The sequence below is a fragment of the Dromiciops gliroides genome, chromosome 1 (assembly GCF_019393635.1).
Source record: "Dromiciops gliroides isolate mDroGli1 chromosome 1, mDroGli1.pri, whole genome shotgun sequence".
Taxonomy (NCBI): domain Eukaryota; kingdom Metazoa; phylum Chordata; class Mammalia; order Microbiotheria; family Microbiotheriidae; genus Dromiciops; species Dromiciops gliroides.
In genome coordinates this window covers 249915481-249938565 of record NC_057861.1, presented here as the reverse complement: position 1 = coordinate 249938565, position 23085 = coordinate 249915481, and the positions used below count along the sequence as shown (strand labels likewise).

Genomic DNA, 23085 nt, shown 5'->3' with positions numbered 1-23085 from the left:
ACCAGGGAATGATAAGGATTAATGGGATGTTCAACTGATATTTAACTAACACTTTAAAAAACCTAACATTTAAAAGTCTGAGGTCAATGAATGTTTTATTATGAGAAATACTCTTAAGAGTTTTCTCTGACTCTTTTTTTAGTTTGTAATCAATAGCTGTAGACAGTGATGGCTTTGGGCTTAGCATAATGCCTGGCACATATTGATTGATTGCCTGGGGACCATTTTTTGCTAACTTTCCCTTCTGTCTATCTTTGCTTTTAAGCAGCGTCACCGAGACTGACCCAACAAGTCCTTCAGAAAGTGCTTCTGTTTCCTGCTATCCGTGTAACAGGATGAAGACTGAGTCTCTGGAACTTAGCAGGTCTCCATTTGGAAGTCCCACTGCTGAAACTCTGTCCTCTAGACTGTCATGGCCCAGCCATTTCTTGGGAGCAACTGAGAGTGAGAACAAGAATGACTTCCTGTTGGATCCGAGCCGAAGTTACAGTTACCCGAGGCAGAAGACCCCAGGCACGCCCAAAAGAAACTGTCCAGCAGCTTTTGATTTTGAAGGGTGTGACCTCTATGTAGCCTCCACCCAGTCAGGTCCAGCAGAGTTCATAGGTGGGATGTCCGGGTGTCCTAAATCAGCCAGTTACTCCTTAGAATGCACAGATGAGAAGACCCTAGCAGCTAGCCCCGCAAAACAGAGTCGCTCCTGCCCAGCCTTACCCCCGAGAGCGCCCAAACTAACTGAGGGGAAACCGGCCCCAGAATCGTTCCCTTTACCTATGAAAATTGATGGTGCTGAAGAAAACCCTAAGCCTGGCTCGCCAGACCTCTCTGAGGATCAGTATTTTGTTAAAAAAGGCACACAAGACATTTTCTCCATTTCTTACCCATTTTCCTCACCCCTTCACCTCCAGTTAGCTCCAAGATCTTGTGGCGATGGTTCCCCATGGCAACCGCCCACCGACCTGTCGGGACTTTCTATAGAGGAAGTGTCCAAATCACTACGGTTCATTGGTTTGTCAGAAGATGTCATCTCGTTCTTTGTTACTGAAAAGATCGATGGGAATTTGCTAGTCCAGCTAACTGAAGAGATCCTCTCAGAGGACTTCAAGCTCAGCAAACTCCAGGTGAAGAAAATACTACAGTTTATTAATGGCTGGAGGCCCAAGATTTAGCCCGGGGACCCATCTGGCACTGAATGAAACTGGTGAATTGATGTGCTAGAAGGGTTAGGGCTTGGTACATAATTTCATTATTATTATTAATTTTTTTTTTGCACTAAAACCCCTCTGTAAATAGTGGTAGAAACTTTTACTATGCAGATTAAGTTTTTGGATGGTGAACCAGGCTATTTTGTATGTCAATAAAAATGCCATAGAGAACACTTTAAGAGGTGTGCCTTGTACATCACTCAACACCCAGCAGCTGGTAAAAGAGAAATGGGAATGCTAGGATGTTGGCCCAGGTACGTTTATGCTAAGAAGGTGTGATATTTATTACTGAACAGCCAAAGCTGAAAGATGTAAATCCAAAATACCCTTGTGACCAAGAATCCTTTTCTTTTAGGGACTGACTTCAGACAGTTAACTAGTTGCTATGCTCTGTCTGGTGGCTTGTTTAATGCTAATTCTTTTTGATTATGGTGCCTGAAAATATTTTAAAGGTGGTTATGCTAATCCTCTGAAAATAAAAATGTTGTATGCTTAGTGCAGTTCTTTTTACCCAAAGTTGTTGATGTTCTGAAAGTCACATGTTGATAGAATTAGGCTATGTTAAATGCCCTAAGTAATAATAAACTATGATAATTGTAATTTACCTATAACTGCTGCTACTTTTGCTAAGCAGAGAAAAACTACTATATACACAAGTATGCTTCAAAGCTACATTCTGAGTCAGATCATTTAAATAATAGTTTAAACTTTCCATCAAGGTATTAGGACTTAGAAATGTCATTTATGTGTCATTTGCTTTCACAGAAATAGCATGGACATGGTGACTGCTAAAAATTCTTGGAATCCTAGGACTCCTATGTGAATCTTCTTGTACTTCTTAATAAAGAAACCTGAAGCCAAATCATTACAGAATGACTTTATCTTTTAAATCTACTGTAGTGTAGGAGGCAGAGAAGGAATCTTTTGCATCAGTGCATCATTATCATTATGGGATGCTGAGCCTCAATGTGCCTCCAACTTAGATTCATTCTTCTGATCGGGGAAAATTTGGACACCATCAATCTAAATATGTTCTCCATATGTTTCATGCATTAGCTTAGCCCAGAAACCAGAAATGACATTCTTTGTTGTCTTCTTGTGTTCTCTGGCCCGTTTACCAATTAGAGACATTTTTTTAAAAAGAAAGAAAAGGAAAAAAAAAAAAAAGAATGGTGTCCCCACAATCTTAGTGCAATTTTAGTTTATTAAACCTTAAAACTGAACCAAGACTTGGGATACTCTTCATAGATAAGACAAATTCATTAACTCTTCTATCTATCCTCCTAACCCCCAATCAAAATTCATTATTGACTTTCTGTTCTAAAATTAAGGAATAGTAATATGGCCTATTGTTTTAGACAGGATTAAATATTTTTAAATTCAGTAGTAGGATTCAGGTTCTCCCTTTAATGTTTAAAGGACTTCTTCTACCCTTGAGTTTGTTTCATGAGCTGAGTCCTCCCAACATGGTCAGTCTATAGATTGAGGCATTCTTCTGTGTTGGGAGGTGTCTAGACATTGTTAAGGGATATGTTTTTTTAGGTGCATCATCAACTGGCAAGCTTAATTGTTAGATTGGGCTGTGCAGACATACCTGCCTTATGAACTTGTATCTTGTTCTGGCTTTTCTTTGGATTTTTTGGGGTGTGTTCTTGAAAGGAGGACAAGTTCATGTTACCGGTGTGACTGCCTGGTGCAATCTAACTAGCTGATGTTCTTCTTATCCTAGATGATAAACCCTTGTGGTCATCATTCAAGAGTTAGCTTTAATCCATGTCATGACAGGGAAGTTGCAATATGCTAACATAACAAAAGAAATCACTTTTTTCAGAGTTGCACTTTTTTTTTTTTTAGTAAGACAATTGGGGTTAAGTGACTTGCCCAGGGTCACATAGCTAGTAAGTGTTAAGTGTCTGGAGCTGGATTTGAACTCGGGTTCTCCTAAATCCAGGGCTGGTACTCTATCCACTGCGCCACCTAGCTGCCCAAGAAATCACTTTTGCTTTTCACTCATCTAATTTTTTTTCCTTTTTTCATAAGTATCTGTGTTGACGTGGAGGATGGGAGGGGCTTTTGTTTTTTTGTTTTCCTTTCCTCAAAACATCTGAAAATCTCCTTCCCAAAGCTGGATGTTAAGCGTCACTAATGGAAAGGGCTGGAGGATAAAAAGCTGATCTTAGTTCTCTGACACAGGCTGCCTGTGTGACCCCGACCAAGCTCCTTAGTCCCTCTCAGTGCTCTAAGCTTTTCTTTAAGTCTAGAACTTGCAGAGCAGGTACCAACCTGCATGAATAGAGGGCATTTCTCATCTAGAGGTCCCTAACCCAATAAAACCATGGGTCTGGTTTAAAAAATAAAGGGGACTATACAAACCTAGGAAAGATGTTGACTGGCAACCTCCTATCATTGCTCTTGTGCAATTTTGTAACCCAACCTGGAAAGGACCTAAAAGCCATCTAAGGCAATCCTCTCATGGGATAGATTTAAAAAAAAAAAAGACCCCAGGAGGTTAAATGACGTGCCTACAAGTTATACAACTAGTCAGCAATGTTGTGTGATGGAGAGAATGCCAACTTTGGTATCAAGAAGATTTCGGTTCGTCTTGCCTTAGACATTTGTTAGCTTTGTGATCATGGACAAATCACTTGCCACACCCACCCACCCCAGGTCAACTTTCTAATATTGAAAGGTAGAGGAGAAAGAGCCAATCTATTAGTGTTAGGAGTTAGTTACATTGAAGAACGTATAAGGTTCTATCAAAAATTAAGCCTCTTGACGGGGCAGCTAGGTGGCGCAGTGGATAGAGCACCGGCCCTGGAGTCAGGAGTACCTGAGTTCAAATCCGGCCTCAGACACTTAACACTTACTAGCTGTGTGACCCTGGGCAAGTCACTTAACCCCAATTGCCTCACTAAAATAAATAAATAAATAAATAAATTAAGCCTCTTGGATTTGTTTCTCTGGAAGGGACTGGGAAGGTTCCTTTTAGCTACACCCTGATGAATCAGTTTTAAGTCTCTTGGCATTTAGCTGCATAGTTCCCCAATTTAGGAAGGAGAGCAGGGCTGAGTTTTTGCATAGCCTTCACTGTCTTCACACAAGAGCTCAGCCCTTCCCTTGTTGGTTTGTTTCTGCCTAACCAGAAGTTTCTTAAGAAAAAATGATTTATTGAAAATTGTCTTCTGTTGGTCATTATAAAAATAATTTGGTTCTTGTGGCTAAGAGCAAGAGAGATGTCAAGGCGATTGACACAAATTCCTCTGAATTTGCTAGATTTGATGAGGTAAGGATGAGGTATTTCATACTTTTTGAAAGTGATTCTTTCCCTGTGCTTCTCTCCTCCTGTGAACTAAAAGAAAAGGAGGTGTGACCAAAAGACCATTGGATATTGTTTAAAATCATTAAGCCTAGAAATACTTTTATAGTAAACTTCCACTGTCTCCTGCTAATAGTTCACTCCTGTATGTTTTCTGTTATGGGTGGGGGTGGGGGTGGGGGGGCGGAAATCCTTTTTTCTACAATTGTAATAAATATCTTCTGTCATCTCTAAACCATAAATAAGCATAAGCTTACTCCAAGAGCTACAGTAAGCAAATATAGAGCTTGGTGGCTGTCGTCAACAGTCCTCAGACACTGGGACTAGACAGAACACGAATATCTCTGTAAGAGAGTCATAGCTATAACAAGTAATGTGGTACAGAAGTGGAAAGGGAATAATCTTGCCATTCTTACCACCGGAACTCAGTGCGGACCTATATCCCAAAGAAGCAAGGCCTCTTGCTGCCCATCAAGGCCAGGGAAAGTCCATGAGGCCACCTCAGAGTTCAGAAGATGTAGATATTTCCGGTGTACTTGGTGAGGTCTGCACAGTAAACAGAGACCATATACTCAGTAATGACATGGGGGGTGGGGGAAGTGTCCCAACTCAGCCCTACAGGCCTTCTTTTGTTTAATCTATTAAGTAATCTTTCAGAAATCATGAAGCAAGAAGGCTACACACCCACTAAACCCTTAAATGCAACTAATGTTAGGAGGAAACATTTTAGATTCTTTCATCCCAGGGGCTCATGGGAAAAGCATAGACAATTCTTATAAAATAGCGGAAATTAAATTCACCAGTTTGCAGGTTTCTCCGGCTACTCTTCTTTTTTGGGGGGGGTGGGGTGAGGCAATGGGGGTTAAGTGACTTGCCCAGGGTCACACAGCTAGTAAGTGTTAAGTGTCTGAGGCCGGATTTGAACTCAGGTCCTCCTGACTCCAGGGCCGTTGCTCTATCCACTGTGCCACCTAGCTGCCCCTTTGGGCTACTCTTCTTAAACCCAAACTGCCTAACTTTGACAAATAGGAAAACTTACTTGTTTTGCTCTACATCTGCTTTCCATTTTGATAAAGGTTCAGTTAACCACCCAGAGCAACCATGTGGAAGGTTTCCTTGCATGGAAGTAACAAAATAGAGCCACCACCCCCAGAAAAATCATCCCTGTGGAAAATGTTATAAAAAGTTTGCTTTCAGACAACTGTTTATATACACCACATACAAATCCATACCATATTCACCTCTGTATTAGCTACAAGCTTTCCCCAAGAAGTAGGCATGTATGGCTGTGTCAGTGCTCTTGTCCTCAGCATTATGAATAGCTAAGCAAGAGGCCATTCCTTTTTTGTTTTGGTTTAGTTTTAAATTTACTCTGAACATAATACCAAATAAAATGAATGTGTGTGTATAGATGTGTGTATATACATATATACACACCCTACATAGTGTGTGTGGTATATACATACATACATGCATATATATGTATTATATAGAGAGACACATATATGTGAAAAGATTGTACATGAATCCATAGGTCTCTTATGTACCGCTTGTTTTAATTTCAAAGTTTATAATAAATTTAACCTGTAGCTACAAGCTTCTTTCTGGTCTATCTTATGTCTCAAGAGGCCATTCCTCATGCTCATGAAGTAGCCTGAGTGTTTGGAATAACTAACTTCCTGGCTAACTGATAGTCCCAAAGTCAGTGAAGGCCATAGGGTCAAAGTTAGAGCCAATACCCCAAGTCTTGACTCCCAAGTTTTTCATCCTCAAACTACCAAAAAAAACAAAAACAAAAACACAAAGGCAAAGTATGCCTGTGTATGACTTTAAGGAAGTGTCCTCCATTAATTAGCTCGATTATTAACAATTTCTTCATCTTATTAACTTGGTCAAGGTTTCAGTCTGTTAAGAGGAGGGCTATCATGTTCTAAAGAAGAGACAGTGAAAATGCTGATAGCAAGACTTTACTTTGGGAGAGAGAAATATTGCTTAGAAATTAGAATGGCAACTTCTGGCTAAAACATTACATAAGACTTCAAAACTTGGTTGTTTTGAAATTCACCTGATTTTAAGTTTTTGTCATAAAAAATGTAAAAAATGATGGTTTCTGTATTTTTGCTGAGTTTTGTATTTTTGTTCTGTAAACTATGAGTATTAGTGCTCCTTCAGTTAAATTGTTGTCTTGGGTCTGCGGGTTTTCTTGGCTTACAATCCCATGTAATGGCATTTCTTCGATAAAAAAACTCCCCCTCTCCCATTTCCATGTTAAATTCCCATTTAAAACATTGTGTGAGCTGTCTAAAATTAGAAAGAATTTAGTTGATTATTAGAATTCTGAAGGTTTGGGGTGACTTGAATCTAAGAAATGTATTGGATTTTTAAAAAAAAACATTTTGTAAACCATTTTTACATGAGTTCTTTACTTGGAAAACTTGGATTGTCGGCTAACAAATACATTCTTTTCAGGAGCATTACCTAATGGACCCATTGTGTACCTCGAGATCGACAGTATATTAAGTCCAAACTTATTGTTGGGTGATTACAATGATGTCCATCAATAAAAGGATCTTTGTTAAAGTTGCCACTTTTTTGCTCTTACTCTTCCGTGTAATGCTTCTTGTATAGCAAAGACTTTAGTTGACATACTATAAAATTTTAAATATCTCAGAGAAGTAGAGATGGGGAGACTGAAAAAAAAAATCTGTCATATTGGCTATCCATCAAGTACTGGGAAGGATTCTGAAAAATACTGGCAAGGATTACAATATTCTGTGTATCAAGAAAGGAACCAGTCACCTGACAGGGCTTTCTAAGACAACTTAGTAGCTTTGTCTTCAACTAAAGTGTGGTAGCCAAGAACCAGCCCAGACATTTGTCTTCTCAAACCAGGATTTGAGAAGACAAATCTGCTCATTTTAAAATTTAAACAAACAAAAAAAGGAAGCAAAAGGGAATGATGCCAGTGAAATGGATCAAAGGCAGAAACTTTCAAGGCAACTGGATAACATAGTGGATGGAGGTAGGTGTCATAGTTGGTCTTGGGATCAGGAAGTTCTGAGTCCAAACCCTGCTTCAGAGACTTAGGCGTATGATTCTGGCTAAGTCACGACCCATTCAGCCACAGTTTCCTCATTTTTGAAATAGGAATAGCACCTACCTCCTAGAGTTGTGAAAATCAAATGAAATAATATGTATAAAGTGCTTTGCAAACTTTACAACACAAACTACTTTTAGATATTATTTCAGGCAAATAGTGGTACCCTTTAAGAAAGAAAAATTATTATTTAGGAGGGACTGAACCAGTGTAAGACATCAGTAGAGTTCTAAAACAATCCTGCAATATTCAAATGGACTAAAATCCATCTCTATGGCTCTACCCCAGTCACTTGGGTCAGTAACATCAGCTTTCCTCTCTTTCCATCCCTCCCTCAGGCTGTATGAAAGGCCACACTTGCCATACCCCACACCTATAGGATTCAATGTGATGTAAAGGTATTCCAGGAGAGCTTGCTTGGTGCCCCTCCCTGGTATATTTCAGATAAGAAATATACTCCCTTGAGGGCAGGGACTGACTTGCTTGTTTTTGTATCACTAGTGCTTAACCCAGCACATAATAGGTGCTTAATAAATATTTATTGGCTGACTACTAAGACTGCTAGAGGATCTTACTGCTATGCCAGAGGCCTTCCTCTATGTCTTTTAATATTTTGTGGAAACTAGTGCAGAATTTATGTTGACCACTGGCTAGCTCTTCCTCCCACCTCCATTTCTGTTCATACATACTCTTAATGACACCATTGGCACCACATCTTACATGGGTCATCATTGGGAATATATTACAACCTACTTAGAACCGCCATATTTTTTTATTGACTTTTAAGTAACCCACAATTTTTATTTTTCAATGACCATTTTAGTTTTTGTTTCCTTTGGACTACACCTATGATTTCATTGGTATAGATGAATCCAGGGAGGAAAGTCCTTCAAGCAGCTAAATCCACCTGGTTTTCAGCTTCTAGTTTTAGAGGGGTCCATGGAACACAAATGTTAAGTGATTTGCCCATGGTCACACAGCCAGTACATATCCAAGATAATACTTGAAATGAGGTCTTTCTTGTTTCAGCCCAGATTTCTATCCACTACACTGTGTTGCCTCTCATTTAGCTTTCTTGGGATTCATTACTCAGCCATGGGAGACTATTGGTCTCCCACTGATGAGTTTTTGTGTCAGTAGTAAAACAGTTTCTCAAAAAATCACATAATTTTCCATCTACAATCCAATCATTTCTCCTCCAATTTAATCCCAGACCAAAATCATTATGAAATGCTCTTCAGCCCTGTAAGTAAAATATGTATAAACCATTCTTCTCTGAAGTAGCATGGAGTTATGGGTAGAGAACTAGCCTTAAAGTGAGAAAGAACTGGATTCAAGTTTTACCTCTGATATATAGTGGCTGTGTGACCCTAGGCAAGTCACTTAACCTCTCAATACCCCAGGAAAATTCTCCAAGACTAAAAGTTGCCAGGAAGATGATTATCAGCATTGTTCAAGGAAGTTCATCACTGGGAGCTCTCTACACCAATGAGATCACAGATCTAGTCTAACAATAATAATCCTCTTGGTCAGTTGCACTGTGAAGATATGATCTTCTGTAGAAAGATGTGCATGGAAGCCAGCCTGTTACTTCTTATATTTTCATCAAATATCCCCTTAATCACTCTAGGTGTGGTGACACATACCTCTAATCTCTGCTACTGGGGAGACTGGGACTGGTGGAGCTCGGTTCTGAAAGGTTTTTGAACAACCACTGAGGTTCCTTCAGTGATTCTTCTCTCTCCTTGTCTCAAGTCATATGGATTGATTCCACCTCCAGAATTTCCCATTAGTGCTGCCACCTTTGTATAAGCCGTCCCTCATTACCACCTGCCCGGACTCTTTTCTCTTCCCCCATGGGTCCATTCTTTATCTTCTCCAATCCATCCCACATACTGCCAACAAAACTTTCCTGTATATATTTATTAGTTTATGAAATAAAGCAAGCATTTCCATAACATTGTAGAATAAAAAAGATGATTGCACATGGAACTGCAAATCTATTATGTACAACTTGCTATTTCTTTAAAATATGTTATAAAGTTATCATGTAATTTTTTTCCTTTTTTCTCCCCCCCCTCCCTGCTTTACAGATGGCTACCATTAGACACAAATATGCAGATAGATAGATAGATAAACTTCTATTTGTCAGTTCTTTCTCTGGATGCAGATTTCTTCATACGTCCTTTGTAGTTAGTTTTGTTATTTATAATAGTGAAAATGACTTCACCATTCAAAGTTGTTCCTAAAACAATATTGCTTAGAGAAGTGCAAATTAAAACAACCTAGAGATAGAAATTTCCTTGTGTGTCAATCATTTGCATCACTACTCTGTTCAGAACTTTTCAGTGGCTTCTTATCACTTACCAAATGACTGAAATGCCATAGCATCTAATGTTATCTGACCCCTTCTCCACAGACCTCTGCTCCAGATAATCTGTACTATTCACATCCCGTACTTCAAATGATCTATTCTTGCCTGTATCGGTGCCTTCACTGACACTGTTTTCTATGCATGGAATTATCACCAATATCCCAATGACACATCCAATGAAAATTCTATTGCTCTTCCAAAGCCTGCCTCCTCCAGGAAGCTGACCTTGATGTCCTAAGTCATGAATATTCTTTCCCTCCCCTTGGATCTTATACAATATGTTGTTTTGTGACTCTTTAATGCCTGTATCATGGTATTTATCATATGTATATAAGGCATATGTGACCATGTAATACAGTTCATGGATGTGATATAATGTATTATACCTATGTTGGTACCAGCTCCTTGAGGACAAGGATTTGAATGTATAAATTAAGGTGGTGTCATACCTAATGTGACCACATGATGCCAGTCTTCTCCAACTATCCTGAAGTCAAAAATGCACCCTGATGACTTCCTCAAACAACCTTGGTCAGCTCCCTTGTGGAGTCAGATTGGCTAGTCCAGATTATTACAGAGCTGATCTTTAAAAGTTCTTTCCCTTCTGTATCAAAGGCATTTTACAATTACATTATCTCCAGGTAAACAGAAAGCAATGCTCTCCCTTGGCTCTTACCAGTGACAAAAAGTACTTAGGTGGTGCAGTGGATAGAGTGCTGGGCCTTGGGACTGGAACACCTGAATTCAAATCCAGCCTCAGACACTCACTAGCTATGTGGCCCTGGGCAAGTCACTTAACCTTTGCTTTCCTCTGTGAATTTCTTCATCTGTAAAATAGGGATAAAAATAGCATTTACTAACTAGTGTTTTAGTGAGGGTTAAAAGTGCTTTACAACAGTGCCAGGCATATAGTTGTTGGTACTTCATTCCCGAAAAGGACCATTACATCGGGGTGATGTCATGACATCGGGGTGATGTTATGACTTGCACAGAAGGGATTTTAAGTGAGGGAAAGCTATGCAAGGTCACCAACCTCAACTCTTTCCTCCAGAGCCATCTGGGTCCAGTGGCAAGATAGACATCAGGACAACTGGAGATGGCCCAAATGTTTTAAAGCAATTAGGGTTAAGTAACTTTCTCAGGGTCACACAGCTAGTAAGTGTCTGAGGTGAGATTTGAACTCAGGTCCTCTCAGCTTCAGGGCCAGTGCTCTATCCATTGTGCCACCTAGCTTCCCCAGGCACATAGTAGGCATTTAATAAATATTGGTTACCTTCCTTTCTTTGAACAGACAGAAAGGAAGAACAATGTTATGGTGGCAAAAGCCAATGGAGTTTGAAGGTTTGAGTTCAAATTTCTTGCCCACTTGGGCAAGTCTCTTTACTTTCCTGAGCTTCAATTTCCTTATCTATAAAATTGGGAAATTGGAATAGATATCTATCTCTAAGGTCCCTTGACTCTCTAAATCATATAAAGATGTTTTGTTAGTTTGTGTTATAATTCCCTCCTAGACATACTATTTATCCTCCTTAAGTTTCAATTTTACTCATTCATAAAATAAAGATCATGTTAAGTTACTATCTCTCTCTCTATAAATATATCACATATATAAATATATCACACACACATATATAAAGTTATATATCATAGAAAACAAATTGCTTTGCAGACCTTAAAGGTTCCATGAACAAGTTATTATCATTAGCCTTATCTTTGACATTATCTTACTTCAACTGCTCCTTGTATGACCTTTAGCCCAAGTCATTTGAAAATCATTTCAAGGAAATGGAGATGGTTAGCCTCAACATGAGAATAATCAGAAGGGATTTGACAGGTCATGTAGAATAAACTTGAGCCTCTTCCTTGGGGTACCAAGAGAGAATATACAAAGTGGGTGGTCAGCTTTTCCAGATGCCTCTCCATTTCCATAGTAGTAGCCCACTACTGTAAAACTCAGCAGAGTCTACTGTCTGATTCTGAGCAACCAAATTCCCAACATGAAATGAAATACATCAGGTAACATGGCCTCTGAACTGACCTTCAATATTAGAATCAGTAACATATGTTGTCTCTCTCAAATCTTCCCCTTCCTCTTAAAACTATAACGAGCCTTGGAGAGTATTCCGCTCTGTGCTAATTGATCCTAAGCAGACCAAAGAAACCTAAATCCTAACTAGGAAAATCCATGATGTTGCCAAACTTTGATCTTCTTCAACTCTCTCTTCTAACAAGTGTGAAGTCTTATAACTGTGCTCTTTACTGCCACCGATAATGCAGTTATTGGACCAACTAACCATCTCTTTTTCAGCTCAGCTGTTCCACATTTGGGATTTGTCTATTCAGTCATAACTTTCCAAAAGAGTTGATGGATCTGGATGGAGCTTGGTGTACAACCAAAACTCTCAGCTTGTGGTTCAGGCTACCATCTCCGAACAAAGTGACAGCGATAAAAGTTTTCAGATGGGCAGATGTCCTCTAATTTTGACCAGGTTTCAGGGAAATGGAGTTCAGGAGTAGAGGTTACACAGATATGTGATTGTAGGAAGCGTGGTCTACAGTTCACAGAATCGCAAGTCTTAGCTATGTGGCCTGGTATGCTTTGGTGTTTTACTAGTCTTTGATGTCAAAGAACCATAGCGTGTAGATCATACCCAGGCCCAGCTGAGCTGGTGGTGCACATGTGTCCCATTTCTCTTCCTCTTAAGGAAGAAGACAAAGGAAATATTGGAGACCAAGAGAGATTATCCAGTTCATTTGGTATTTTAGATAGGATCTCATGCAAAACTTTTCAAACAGAGGAAACAGTATCCTGTATTTATAAACCTTCAAAGAAAAGCTTCCATTCCAGTTCTGAATTCTTTTTTTTTTCCTTCTATGCCACAGCCTACTACTTAAATATCTTTTCGGTTTTCTGTGGAGTTGGGGAATAATTGATCTGGTCAATTCCCTTTATTCTAGACTCTTTGTTTTTGTTTTTTTGTTTTTGATGAGGCAATTGGGGTTAAGTGACTTGCCCAGGGTCACACAGCTAGTAAGTGTTAAGTGTCTGAGGCCGGATTTGAACCCAGGTACTCCTGACTCCAGGGCTGGTGCTCTATCCACTGCGCCACCTAGCTGCCCCTATTCTAGACTCTTAATAGGATTGTTGTTGTTGAGTCCATTCTGACTCTTTGTGACCATAGTGTCCATGAGATTTTCTTGACAAAGATACTAGAGTGGTTTACCATTTCTCTTTCCTGTGGATTAAGGCAAATAGAGGTTAAGTGACTTGTCTGGGGTCACACAGCTAGTAAGTGTTTGAGGCCAGATTTGCAGGTCTTCCTGACTCCAGTTCCAGTGCTCCATGCACTGAACCATTTGGCCACCTTCATTCATAGGATTAAACATTCATAGTTCTAGTTTGAGAGATGACTTGGAATGAGACTTGAGTCCCTTTCACAGATAATTTAGTACAGAACCATAGGATGTTATATTATCTGGCAACATGACAGATCCAATCAAGTGCTCTTGTTTTAAAGATTAGGCAACTGAGGTCCAAGAAATGTACACCAAATTTAATGAACTGAAGATCATTTTGAAATATATAAATATGTGACAAGAGACCTGTCACTTTTAGCAATATCTATTTTAGATAACTTATACAGCACTGGAATCAAAGAAATAAGATGTGTGCACGTGATCATAGGTTTATCACTGAAAGGGTGTCTTAGGAGACATTGTGAATAATACACTAACTTGGAGCCAGGGAGATCTTGGTTCAGATCCTGTATCAGACTTGTAATATCTATGTGACCCTGGACAATTCACTTACATTCTCTCAGCCTCAGTGTCTTCATCTGAAAAAATGGGAAAAGTAATAGCAGCTACTTCACGAGGTTGGTGTGAAGATCAACTGACAGCACGAGTAAAGCACCTTGAAAGCCTTAAATCATATGTAAATATGAGATGTTATAATTATAAGGAATGTAAGAAGTCATAGAAGCATAGATCCATAGCTGGAAGGAACTTCAGAGGCTACTGAGTCCAACCACTTCATTTTACATATGAGGAAAATGAGGCCCATCCAGGACAAGTAAGTAGGTCAAGGTCATACAGATTGTAAATGGCAAACCTAGGTCATCTGATTCCATATCCAAAGCTCATCATGCTGAAATTAATCATCATTTCAAAGAACCCTAGAGTTGGAAGGAGCCATATTGTCCCTTTGGCCCAACACCATTCTGAAGCATGACCTCCCTCTATAACGTCCCCAACAAATATGTTGATATCTGATGTTTTTTTACAGGGTGGTGTATACTGTATATCTTCCCCAGGACAAAACATGGTAGAAATAAGGATCAGGAAAATGAAGTATGACTCTCCTGGCTTCTTTCAAGGCTTACCTAAAATCTTACCTTCTATGGAAAGCTTTTCCTTATACTCCTTAATGCTAGCATTTCCCTCTGTTTATTAACGCTAATTTATCCAGAACATAGTTTTTTCATTATATATATACCTTTTTTTTTTTTTGTGAGGCAATTTGGGTTAAGTGACTTGCCCAGGGTCACACAACTAGTAAGTGTCTGAGGCCGGATTTGAACTTAGGTACTCCTGACTCCAGGGCCGGTGCTCTATCCACTACGCCACCTAGCTGCCCTATATATATATATATATATATATATATATATATATATATATATATATATATATATATATATATACATATATATATATATATATACATATATATATATATATACATATATATATATATATACTTTTTTATTCTGTACATACTGTTATTGTTCATGCTGTTAAGTTCATGTTGTCTCCCCCATTTGACTTTTGGTCTTCACAATAATGCTGGGCAGTGGGTAGAGAATTATTATTCCTATTTTACAGATGAGGAAACTGAGACAAAGGGAGGTTAAATGACTTACTCAGGGTCACACAGCTGGTGTCTGAGTTTCGATTTAAACTAAAATCTTTCTGACTTCTAGATTAGAGCTCTGTCCACTGTGCTATCTAGCATTTTTCTAGCCATTAGCATTGTCTAATAATAGAACAGTCCTCTTGCATCTCGAATAAGTGTGGCAGAGAAGTTCAAGTAGGAATTGGAAAAGTGGATTCTTGCTTCAAAATAGCTCTGGGTGGGGTGACCTTTAAAGTTGGAAATGAGTAGCATCATCAGGGTGTGGTAGAAAAAACACTGAAAGAGATTCTGACAGATTTAATCAACAGCTGGCTTGTGAGCCGGAAAGAGCTGAGTTCAAATGCAAACCCCAAACATTCTGGCTTCGTGATTCTGGACAAGTCACTGACACCCTCCTCCCTCCCCCTGATCCCAATGCCCAAGGCAACTCTCTGAGAGTCCCTCATCAGAAGCTTCCTACACTGATGAAATAGCAAGTCTGGTTAAAAATGGGCAGACACACACACAACCAAGAAAGGAACTCGGGCTTAGTCTTAGGCCACAATCCTAGATTCACCACTAAGAAGTTATGTATCCTTGGGCCTCCATTTCTTCATTCATAAGGTTAAGTTAGACTAGCTTCTCTAAGGACCCCTTGAGTCTGAAGGACTCACTCAGACCTACTACCAAGAAAACAAAAATAAAACACTTGCTTTCACTCTAGGCAATATATAGGTCTTGTTAACTCCTTTGGAAATCCTCTCTCACTTTCATTTCCAAGGAGTATTTATACCCACATCCCTTATCACTCTAGCCCCCAGGAATTCAGAAGAGGAGGGTAGGACTTTACCCTGGGGCATTATTATTGTTCCCGAGCCAACTTATCTCCCATGTCTAGGACTTAAATCAGTGACTGCCTCTTAGAGTCTGTGGACATCCTGAACTCAGGCTTGGAAGTAGAGTGAGATGAGAGGGAGAGCTGGATTTTTCCTCTTAAAGGCTAAAGATAACTCACTCCTTTTTTTTTTTCAGGGCAACAGGGGTTAAGTGACTTGCCCAGGGTCACACAGCTAGTAAGTGTCAAGTGTCTGAGGCCGGATTTGAACTCAGATCTTCCTGAATCCCTGGCCCGTGCTTTATCCACTGCGCCACCTAGCTGCCCCAAGATAACTCACTCTTAAGGAGAACAAGAGAAAAGTAATGGAGGCTTACTGATTAGCAGAGAAAGGCACAAAATTGTGTTTATCTGACTCAACAAAGTGAGTATTGATCAGGATTGGTTTCCTTATTCCTTAGAGCTGAGCAGATACTGCTCCTGGAGGACAGTGACCATTGGTGATGCTGCTTACGGTAGCTTCTCATCATTAGCCTAGAACAGTACCTTGCTTCCCCTCTCCCCACCCCCAACAACTCAATGGCTTTTTATTGATTAAATTTTGCCTGGTTGGTTGATTGAATGAAATTCAGTCAGGCATGGGATCATAGATGACCCGAGAGGTTTTCTTATCTAACCTCTTTATTTTACAGATAATGGAGACTCAGAAAGGTTATCACACCAGTAGTTAATGGCAGAGTCAGCCATCTTCACCATGCAGAGTCTCTTAGTATTTCCCTTCATAACCTCCTTCTTCCTTATCTGAAAGAAATGAGATGGCACAGTAGACAGAACACTGGCCTTGGGGTCAGGAGGACATAAGTTCAAATCCAGCCTCAGACACTTGACATTTACTAACTGTGGGACACTGGGCAAGTCACTTAACCCTGATTGCTTCAAACATCCAGGGCCATCTTCAGGCATCTTGATTTGGACCCAGATGACTCTGGAGGAGAGAGTGAGACTGGTGACTTTGTACAGCCCTCCCTCACTTAAATCACTGCAAGTCCTGACCTCAGCTCTCTATATTATGGTCCTCTTTGAGAATGAATGACAGGGGCAGCTAAGTGGCACAGAAGATAGAGCACTGGCCCTGGATTCAGGAGGACCTGAGTTCAAATCCAACCTCAGACACTTAACACTTACTAGCTGTGTGACCCTGGGCAAGTCACTTAACCCCAAATGTCTCACCAAAAAAAAAGAAGAAGAAGAAGAGAATGAATGACAAACAACAATGACAAAGCCTTCCATTACGACTTGCCTTGGCACTGTGTTCCTGTCTCAATATTCTTTTGAAACTCAACAGTATAAAATGATGCATTGCACTTTGGGGGCGGGGGGGAGGCAGTGTGGGAAGAAATAATTTCTTCACACATATGCAAATTTGTATTACAAGATATCAGGACAGCTAGGTGACACAGTGGATAGAGTGCCAAGCCTGGAGTCAGGAATTCCTGAATTCAAATCTGCCTTCAGACACTTACTGTGTGACCCTGGGATAGTCACTTAATCCTGTTTACTTCAGTTTCCTCATCTGTAAAATGAGTAGGAGAAGGAAATGGCAAACCACTCCAGGATCTTTGCCAAGAAAACCCCAAATGGGGTCACTGAGGCAGACATGAATAAAAAACAATTGAATGACAACATGACCCAGACGCTGTGCTAAACACTTCACCATTATTGTATCATTTGGTCCTCACAACAACCCTGTGAGGTAGGTGCTGTTATTATTCCCATTTTGCAGTTGAGGAAACTAAGGCAAGAAAAGTCTAAATGGCTTGTGCAGGGTGACACAGCCAGTAAGTGTCTGAAGCTGTGTTTGAACTTAGGCTTTTCTGACTTCAAGTCTAGCACTATCCTTTTGGGATGCCAGACTTCAGTGAGGGAAGGGAGTAAGAGGAAAGAAAGCAGAGAAATGAAGGCATCACTTGTAGATGTCTTTCCCAAGAAGTTTAGCCACAAAGGAGAGAGGAGATATGGGATGACAGCTAAGAGGGAGGGATGGATCAAGTGAGGCTTTTTTGAGGATGGGGGAGGCATGGGTGTGTTTGTAGGCAATAGGAAACAGTTGGTAGAGGGGAAGAAATTAAAGATTAGTGAGAGAGGGAGGAGGCAATCTACTGGAGAAGACAGCTTGGAGGGGAATCACTTGTGCATATAGAAGGGTTTGCTTTGGTAAGAAGGGCCATCTCATCATGTGAGACAGGTGTGAAGGAGAAGAAAATGGTGGAAAGCATCTGAGTGATGTGAGATGAAGAGGAAGGGAGAATGGGAACCCTTAGTGAATGGCCTAATTTTTTTTCTTTTTTTTCCTTTCCTTCCATCTTTCTTTCTTTCTTTCTTTCTTTCTTTCTTTCTTTCTTTCTTTCTTTCTTTCTTTCTTTCTTTCTTTCTTTCTTTCTTTCTTTCTTTCTTTCTTTCTTTCTTTCTTTCTTTCTTTCTTTCTTTCTTTCTTTCTTTCTTTCTTTCTTTCTTTCCTTCTTTCCTTCTTTCTTTCTATGAGGCAAATGAGGGTTAAGTGACTTGCCCACTAGTAAGTGTCAAGTGTCTGAGGTCAGATTTAAACTCAGGTCCTCCTGAATCCAGGGTCAGTGCTTTATCCACTGTGCCACCTAGCTGCCTCTGGCCTAATTTTTTTCAGTAAAATACGTTCTCAGCTGAGAGACCGGGGAGAGGGGTTTGAGGTGAGGAGGGGTGAAATGATTTGGGAAAACTACTGTAGTACCATGTGGTAGGGACTTTCTTTCTCTTTTTTTTCAGTTTCCTATGTTTTATTTTCTTTCTTTCTTTCTTTCTTTCTTTCTTTCTTTCTTTCTTTCTTTCTGTCTGTCTGTCTGTCTGTCTTTCTTTCTTTCTTTCTTTCTTTCTTTCTTTCTTTCTTTCTTTCTTTCTTTCTTTCTGTCTGTCTTTCTGTCTGTCTTTCTGTCTTTCCTTCCATCCTTCCTTCCATCCTTCCTTCCTTCCTTCCTTCCTTCCTTCCTTCCTTCCTTCCTTCCTTCCTTCCTTCCTTCCTTCCTTCCTTCCTTCCTTCCTCTACTTAAAAAATATTGACTAAGCATCTACTATGTACAAGGAGAGAGCCAGCCCAGGCCAGTGGATGTCAGGGAAATGTGGGTTCCAGTCCTTTTTTCTGACACATGCCAGCTAGGTGGTCTGATGCAGACTATTATGTCTGCCATCCAACACTGTGAGTTGCCCCAAGTACTTGGATTTTCCTATTCATGTGCCTCCTTCCTAGTTTTTTATGAGTGTATTTCTATTCTTCCCCACAGGCACTGTATGCTTTGGTGGGAGAGGGTGACCCATGTTTATGAGTTGTCATATTTTGATCATTCCTGCTTTTGCTTTCTGTTGAATAAAGGTTATGATTATTCCTGTTTTTAACTTATCACGAGTAAAGGCAATATTATTCTTTCTTTCTCCTTGTTGTTTAGATGTTTTCAGTTATATATGACTCTTTGTGACCCTGTTGGGGGTTTTCTTGACAAAGAAACTGGAATGATCCAGCTCATTTTACAGATGAGGAAACTGAGGCAAACAGGGTTAAGTGATTTGCCCAGGGTCACACAGCTAGTAAGTATCTGAGGCCAAATTTGAACTCCTGATTCCAGGTCCAGTATGCCTCTTCCTTTTGTGTTTAGCAAATGTTCCATGCCTAAGAGTTAGTAGTCAGTCAATAAGTATTTATTATAAGCAATGCTGTCTAAGTGCTGGGGGATTGGGAAAAAAAAGACAATGGCTGCTTGGAGCTCACAGTTAATGTAGGAGATAACATCCAAACAATTATGTGCAAACAAGATAGATACAAAATATATTGGAGGTAATCTCAGAAGGAAGGCACTACCTTTAAAGGAATTGAGAATGGCTTCTTAGGGAAATTTGGGGTTTGCCTCAGAGGGAAGTTTCTAAAATTGAGGACACAGGGTAAATGGGAGATAAATAGCAGAGATAAAACAGGCTGGGTGGTCAGGAAAGCCTTTTCATAGAAGATGGGGTTTTAGCTGGGAATAAAAGGAAGCCAGGGACGCCAGGAAATGGATCTGAGGAGGGATGGTATTCCAGACATGGGGACAGCTATCGAAGATTTCCAGAATCTGGAGATGGAGTGTTCGATGCAAGAAACAGCCAAGAATTCAAGGGCACTGGATGGAAGAGTATATGGTGGAGAGTAAAGTGTAAGAAGATTGGAAAAGTAAGAGCGGGACAGGCTGTGAAGGGCTTTGAATGCCAAATAGAGACTTTTATATTTGATCCTGAATGCAATGGGAGCTACTGGAGTTTATTGAATAGGAGGATAACATGGTCCCTAGTTAAAGGCTCAGTAGCTACAGTAGTGATTAACGCACACCACACATACACACACACACACACACCCCAGGATTACTTCCAGGACCCCTAGAGAAAGGTTGAGTCATGGTCAAGGCTATGATCATCCTGGCTGCCATCCATGCTGGGAAAATCTCCAGACTCATCAGTGACATCAAAGGTTGGGAGTGATTAAGTAAACCTAGAGAGATAGAAATGAGATAAGAGTGGCATGGGCACCCTATGTGGATAGATCCAGTGATGTGCTTCGGCTGCATGTGTAAATAACTGTAGTGTATGTGTGTATACACACATGCATGTATGTGTATATACACACAGAGACATATACATATATTGTGTTGTGAGATATATGTGCATATACACATGTACACACATTATTATTATTGTTGTTCAGTTGTGTCCAACTCTTATGCCAATAATGTCCATGTGATTTTCTTGGCAAAGAGTAGTTTGTCATTTCATTCTCCAAGGACAAACAGAGGTTAAAGTGATCTGCCCAGGGTCATACAGCTAGTAAGTGTCTGAGGCTCGATTTGAATTCAGGTCTTCATGACTCCAGGCCTCTACCCACTGAATCATCTAGCAGTATACACTGATACATATGCACATGTGAGTATGTATATGTATATATATGCATACATACATATATAATATATACCTAAATACATACACAAGTCTATGTATGAATATATAAGTGTATACAGTTAAATACTGTGATAAAATAATAGGATTTGGCAGATACCCAGGGGCCCCACCTGAAGATTGATTTAGAATTGTTTAAATTGGGTGAGACTGGGAAACTGACTGAGTACCTACTTAAGGGTGATTGGATGGAGACCACACCTGGCTGGCCCTGAGTGATGTATTGTTCTCAGAGATTGTGGACTACTCAGGTCAGCAGGAGACCACTCTCAACCAATCAGCTTGAAGGACCTCCCCTTTTGGGGAGGGAGAGAGGAACTAGGAAGCTGAGGTTAGCTCACTGGATCTCTCTCTTTTGGTAGTGGAACTGGCTTGGTGGTGGCAGACAGAGGGCCCCCCCTTTCAGGTCTGGACTTTGGTGTGGTAGGGCACTTCACATGGGCTGCTAGGAAAGGAAGTTGGGTTTTTTTTTTTCCTCTCTGGCTATACCGAATATATCTAAACTAGGATTTTCCATTCTATAAGGAACCTGTTCTCAATCTCTTTCTCTTCACTAATTTCTAATATACTTTAATAAATACCTAAAAGCCTAAACTCTTGCTGAATTTATCAGGGATTTTAGCCAGCTTCCCCTCCAAAACTGGGGGCGGGCAGATTAGAACCCACATTTAGATTTTAAACATCACAATACTTATATGCATTCCACTATTATCCATTCATAAATGTGCATGTGCAGATATCTCTATATGAGTTCTACTGATATCCTTAGAGAGTCAAGAGAAAATGAGGAAAGCTTCCCCCCCCACCCTCACCCCAGCAAGTTGAACAGGCCTCCAAGGCTGACTTACCATAGAACAACAGAGAAGAATTTCCAGGATGGGTAGACATGGGTGGAGTGCTCTCTACCTCACTGGAGAAGGGAGGGGGAGGGAATAAGTTCCCACTGTGTGCCAAGCACTGTGCTAAATCTTGATTCATATCATCCCTTTTGATTCTCACAACTACCCTGTATGATAGGTGCTATTATTATCCCTGTAGTGGGCATTTATATAGAGCCTACTGTGAAAAAATAACTATTAACAATGGATTTCTAGGGGAGACCCAGAGATCAGTTTCAGTGTTTTCTCTCCCCCACTCCAGAAAATTCAGCTCTTTCCTGGAATGAGCCCAAGGGAATAAAGGAAATGGAGATAGACTCTTGTCTAGCTCAGGGAAGAACTACACCTAGATACTGGACTTTGCCTTCATGAGGGTCTTTTGCATATCTTTCTCTAATGTCATTTGTAGAGTTCATTTTAATTTAGACCACCCTCAAGTCATGTCAATCAATGGAACTGATTAATGCTAACCAATTAGTTTAGGTCATTATAGAATGACCCGCCTCTATCTAAAGAGGATAAAACCCTTGGCCATGCCAGGGCCGGACTCTCTTTGATGTCTCTTGCCCCTCTCTCTGGCCTCACTCTCTCTTGGAGGTCGCTATTCCTCTTAGGACAATGTAGGTCTGAAGGCCTAAGACCATGAGAAGTTAGGGACACATGTGGTCAATACTTTACTGATACTGTAGTGGGGTACATATAATTAATAATAAATGCTTACTGCCCAAACTGGTGTAATAGAAATCAATTAATTTTTTTTTTTTTTGGTGAGGCAATTGGGTTTAAGTGACTTGCCCAGGGTCACACAGCTAGTATGTTTCAAGTGTCTGAGGCCAGATTTGAACTCAGGTCCTCCTGAATCCAGAGCCAGTACTCTATCCACTGTGCCACCTAGCTCCCCAATCAATTAATTTATAAAGTACAGTAGTAGCAATAATTAAAAAAACAACCCATACAACTACATGTAACAAATATCTCATTTGATCCCTACAACAACCCAGTGAAATAGGTGCTCTTTTTATCCTCATTTTATAGTTGAGGAAACTGAGTCAGACAGAGATTAAGTAACTTGCCTAGGCTCACATAGCTATTAAGTGTCTGAGGCCAGATTTGAACTCATTTCTTCCTGGCTCCAGGAATATCACTGTATCTACTGCCTCTGCCTGGAAATAATAAATCAATAAATAAATCAATGTGGATTGATCACAAATCTATTTGCCTCATTCAAATATGAGACAGAGATTGAGTGAGAGTATGAATATCTGGGTCTATTTATATGTATGTGTATATCTAAATCTATGATCTCAGTCCTATCCTATCCTATCCAATCTTTAGTCACTCTAGTCCTACTCTGGTCTCTTTTTGTAGTTTGAAGAAACCTGGGGTCTCAAAAGATGAATATGCCTATAATAGCCCTGGCAGGCAAATACTAAGCTAGAAAGGTTTGGATCACCTAGTTTGTTCTCAGACTCCTCACTAGGA

The 23085-nt window shown here is 40.1% G+C and overlaps 1 protein-coding gene across 2 annotated transcripts in view; it reads left to right on the top strand.

Moving 5' to 3' along the window:
- Positions 1-7105, top strand: part of GAREM1 (GRB2 associated regulator of MAPK1 subtype 1) — a 230844-nt gene extending 223739 nt beyond the window's left edge. The window contains exon 6 of one of the 2 annotated variants that reach the window (XM_043975699.1): positions 269-7105. In XM_043975699.1, the coding sequence (XP_043831634.1) occupies positions 269-1169 (901 nt within the window). In that variant the 3' untranslated portion in view covers positions 1170-7105. Of the gene's footprint in view, positions 1-265 lie in introns of both variants that reach the window. The other variant, XM_043975700.1, reaches the window with a different exon arrangement.
- Positions 7106-23085: the final 15980 nt, after the last annotated feature.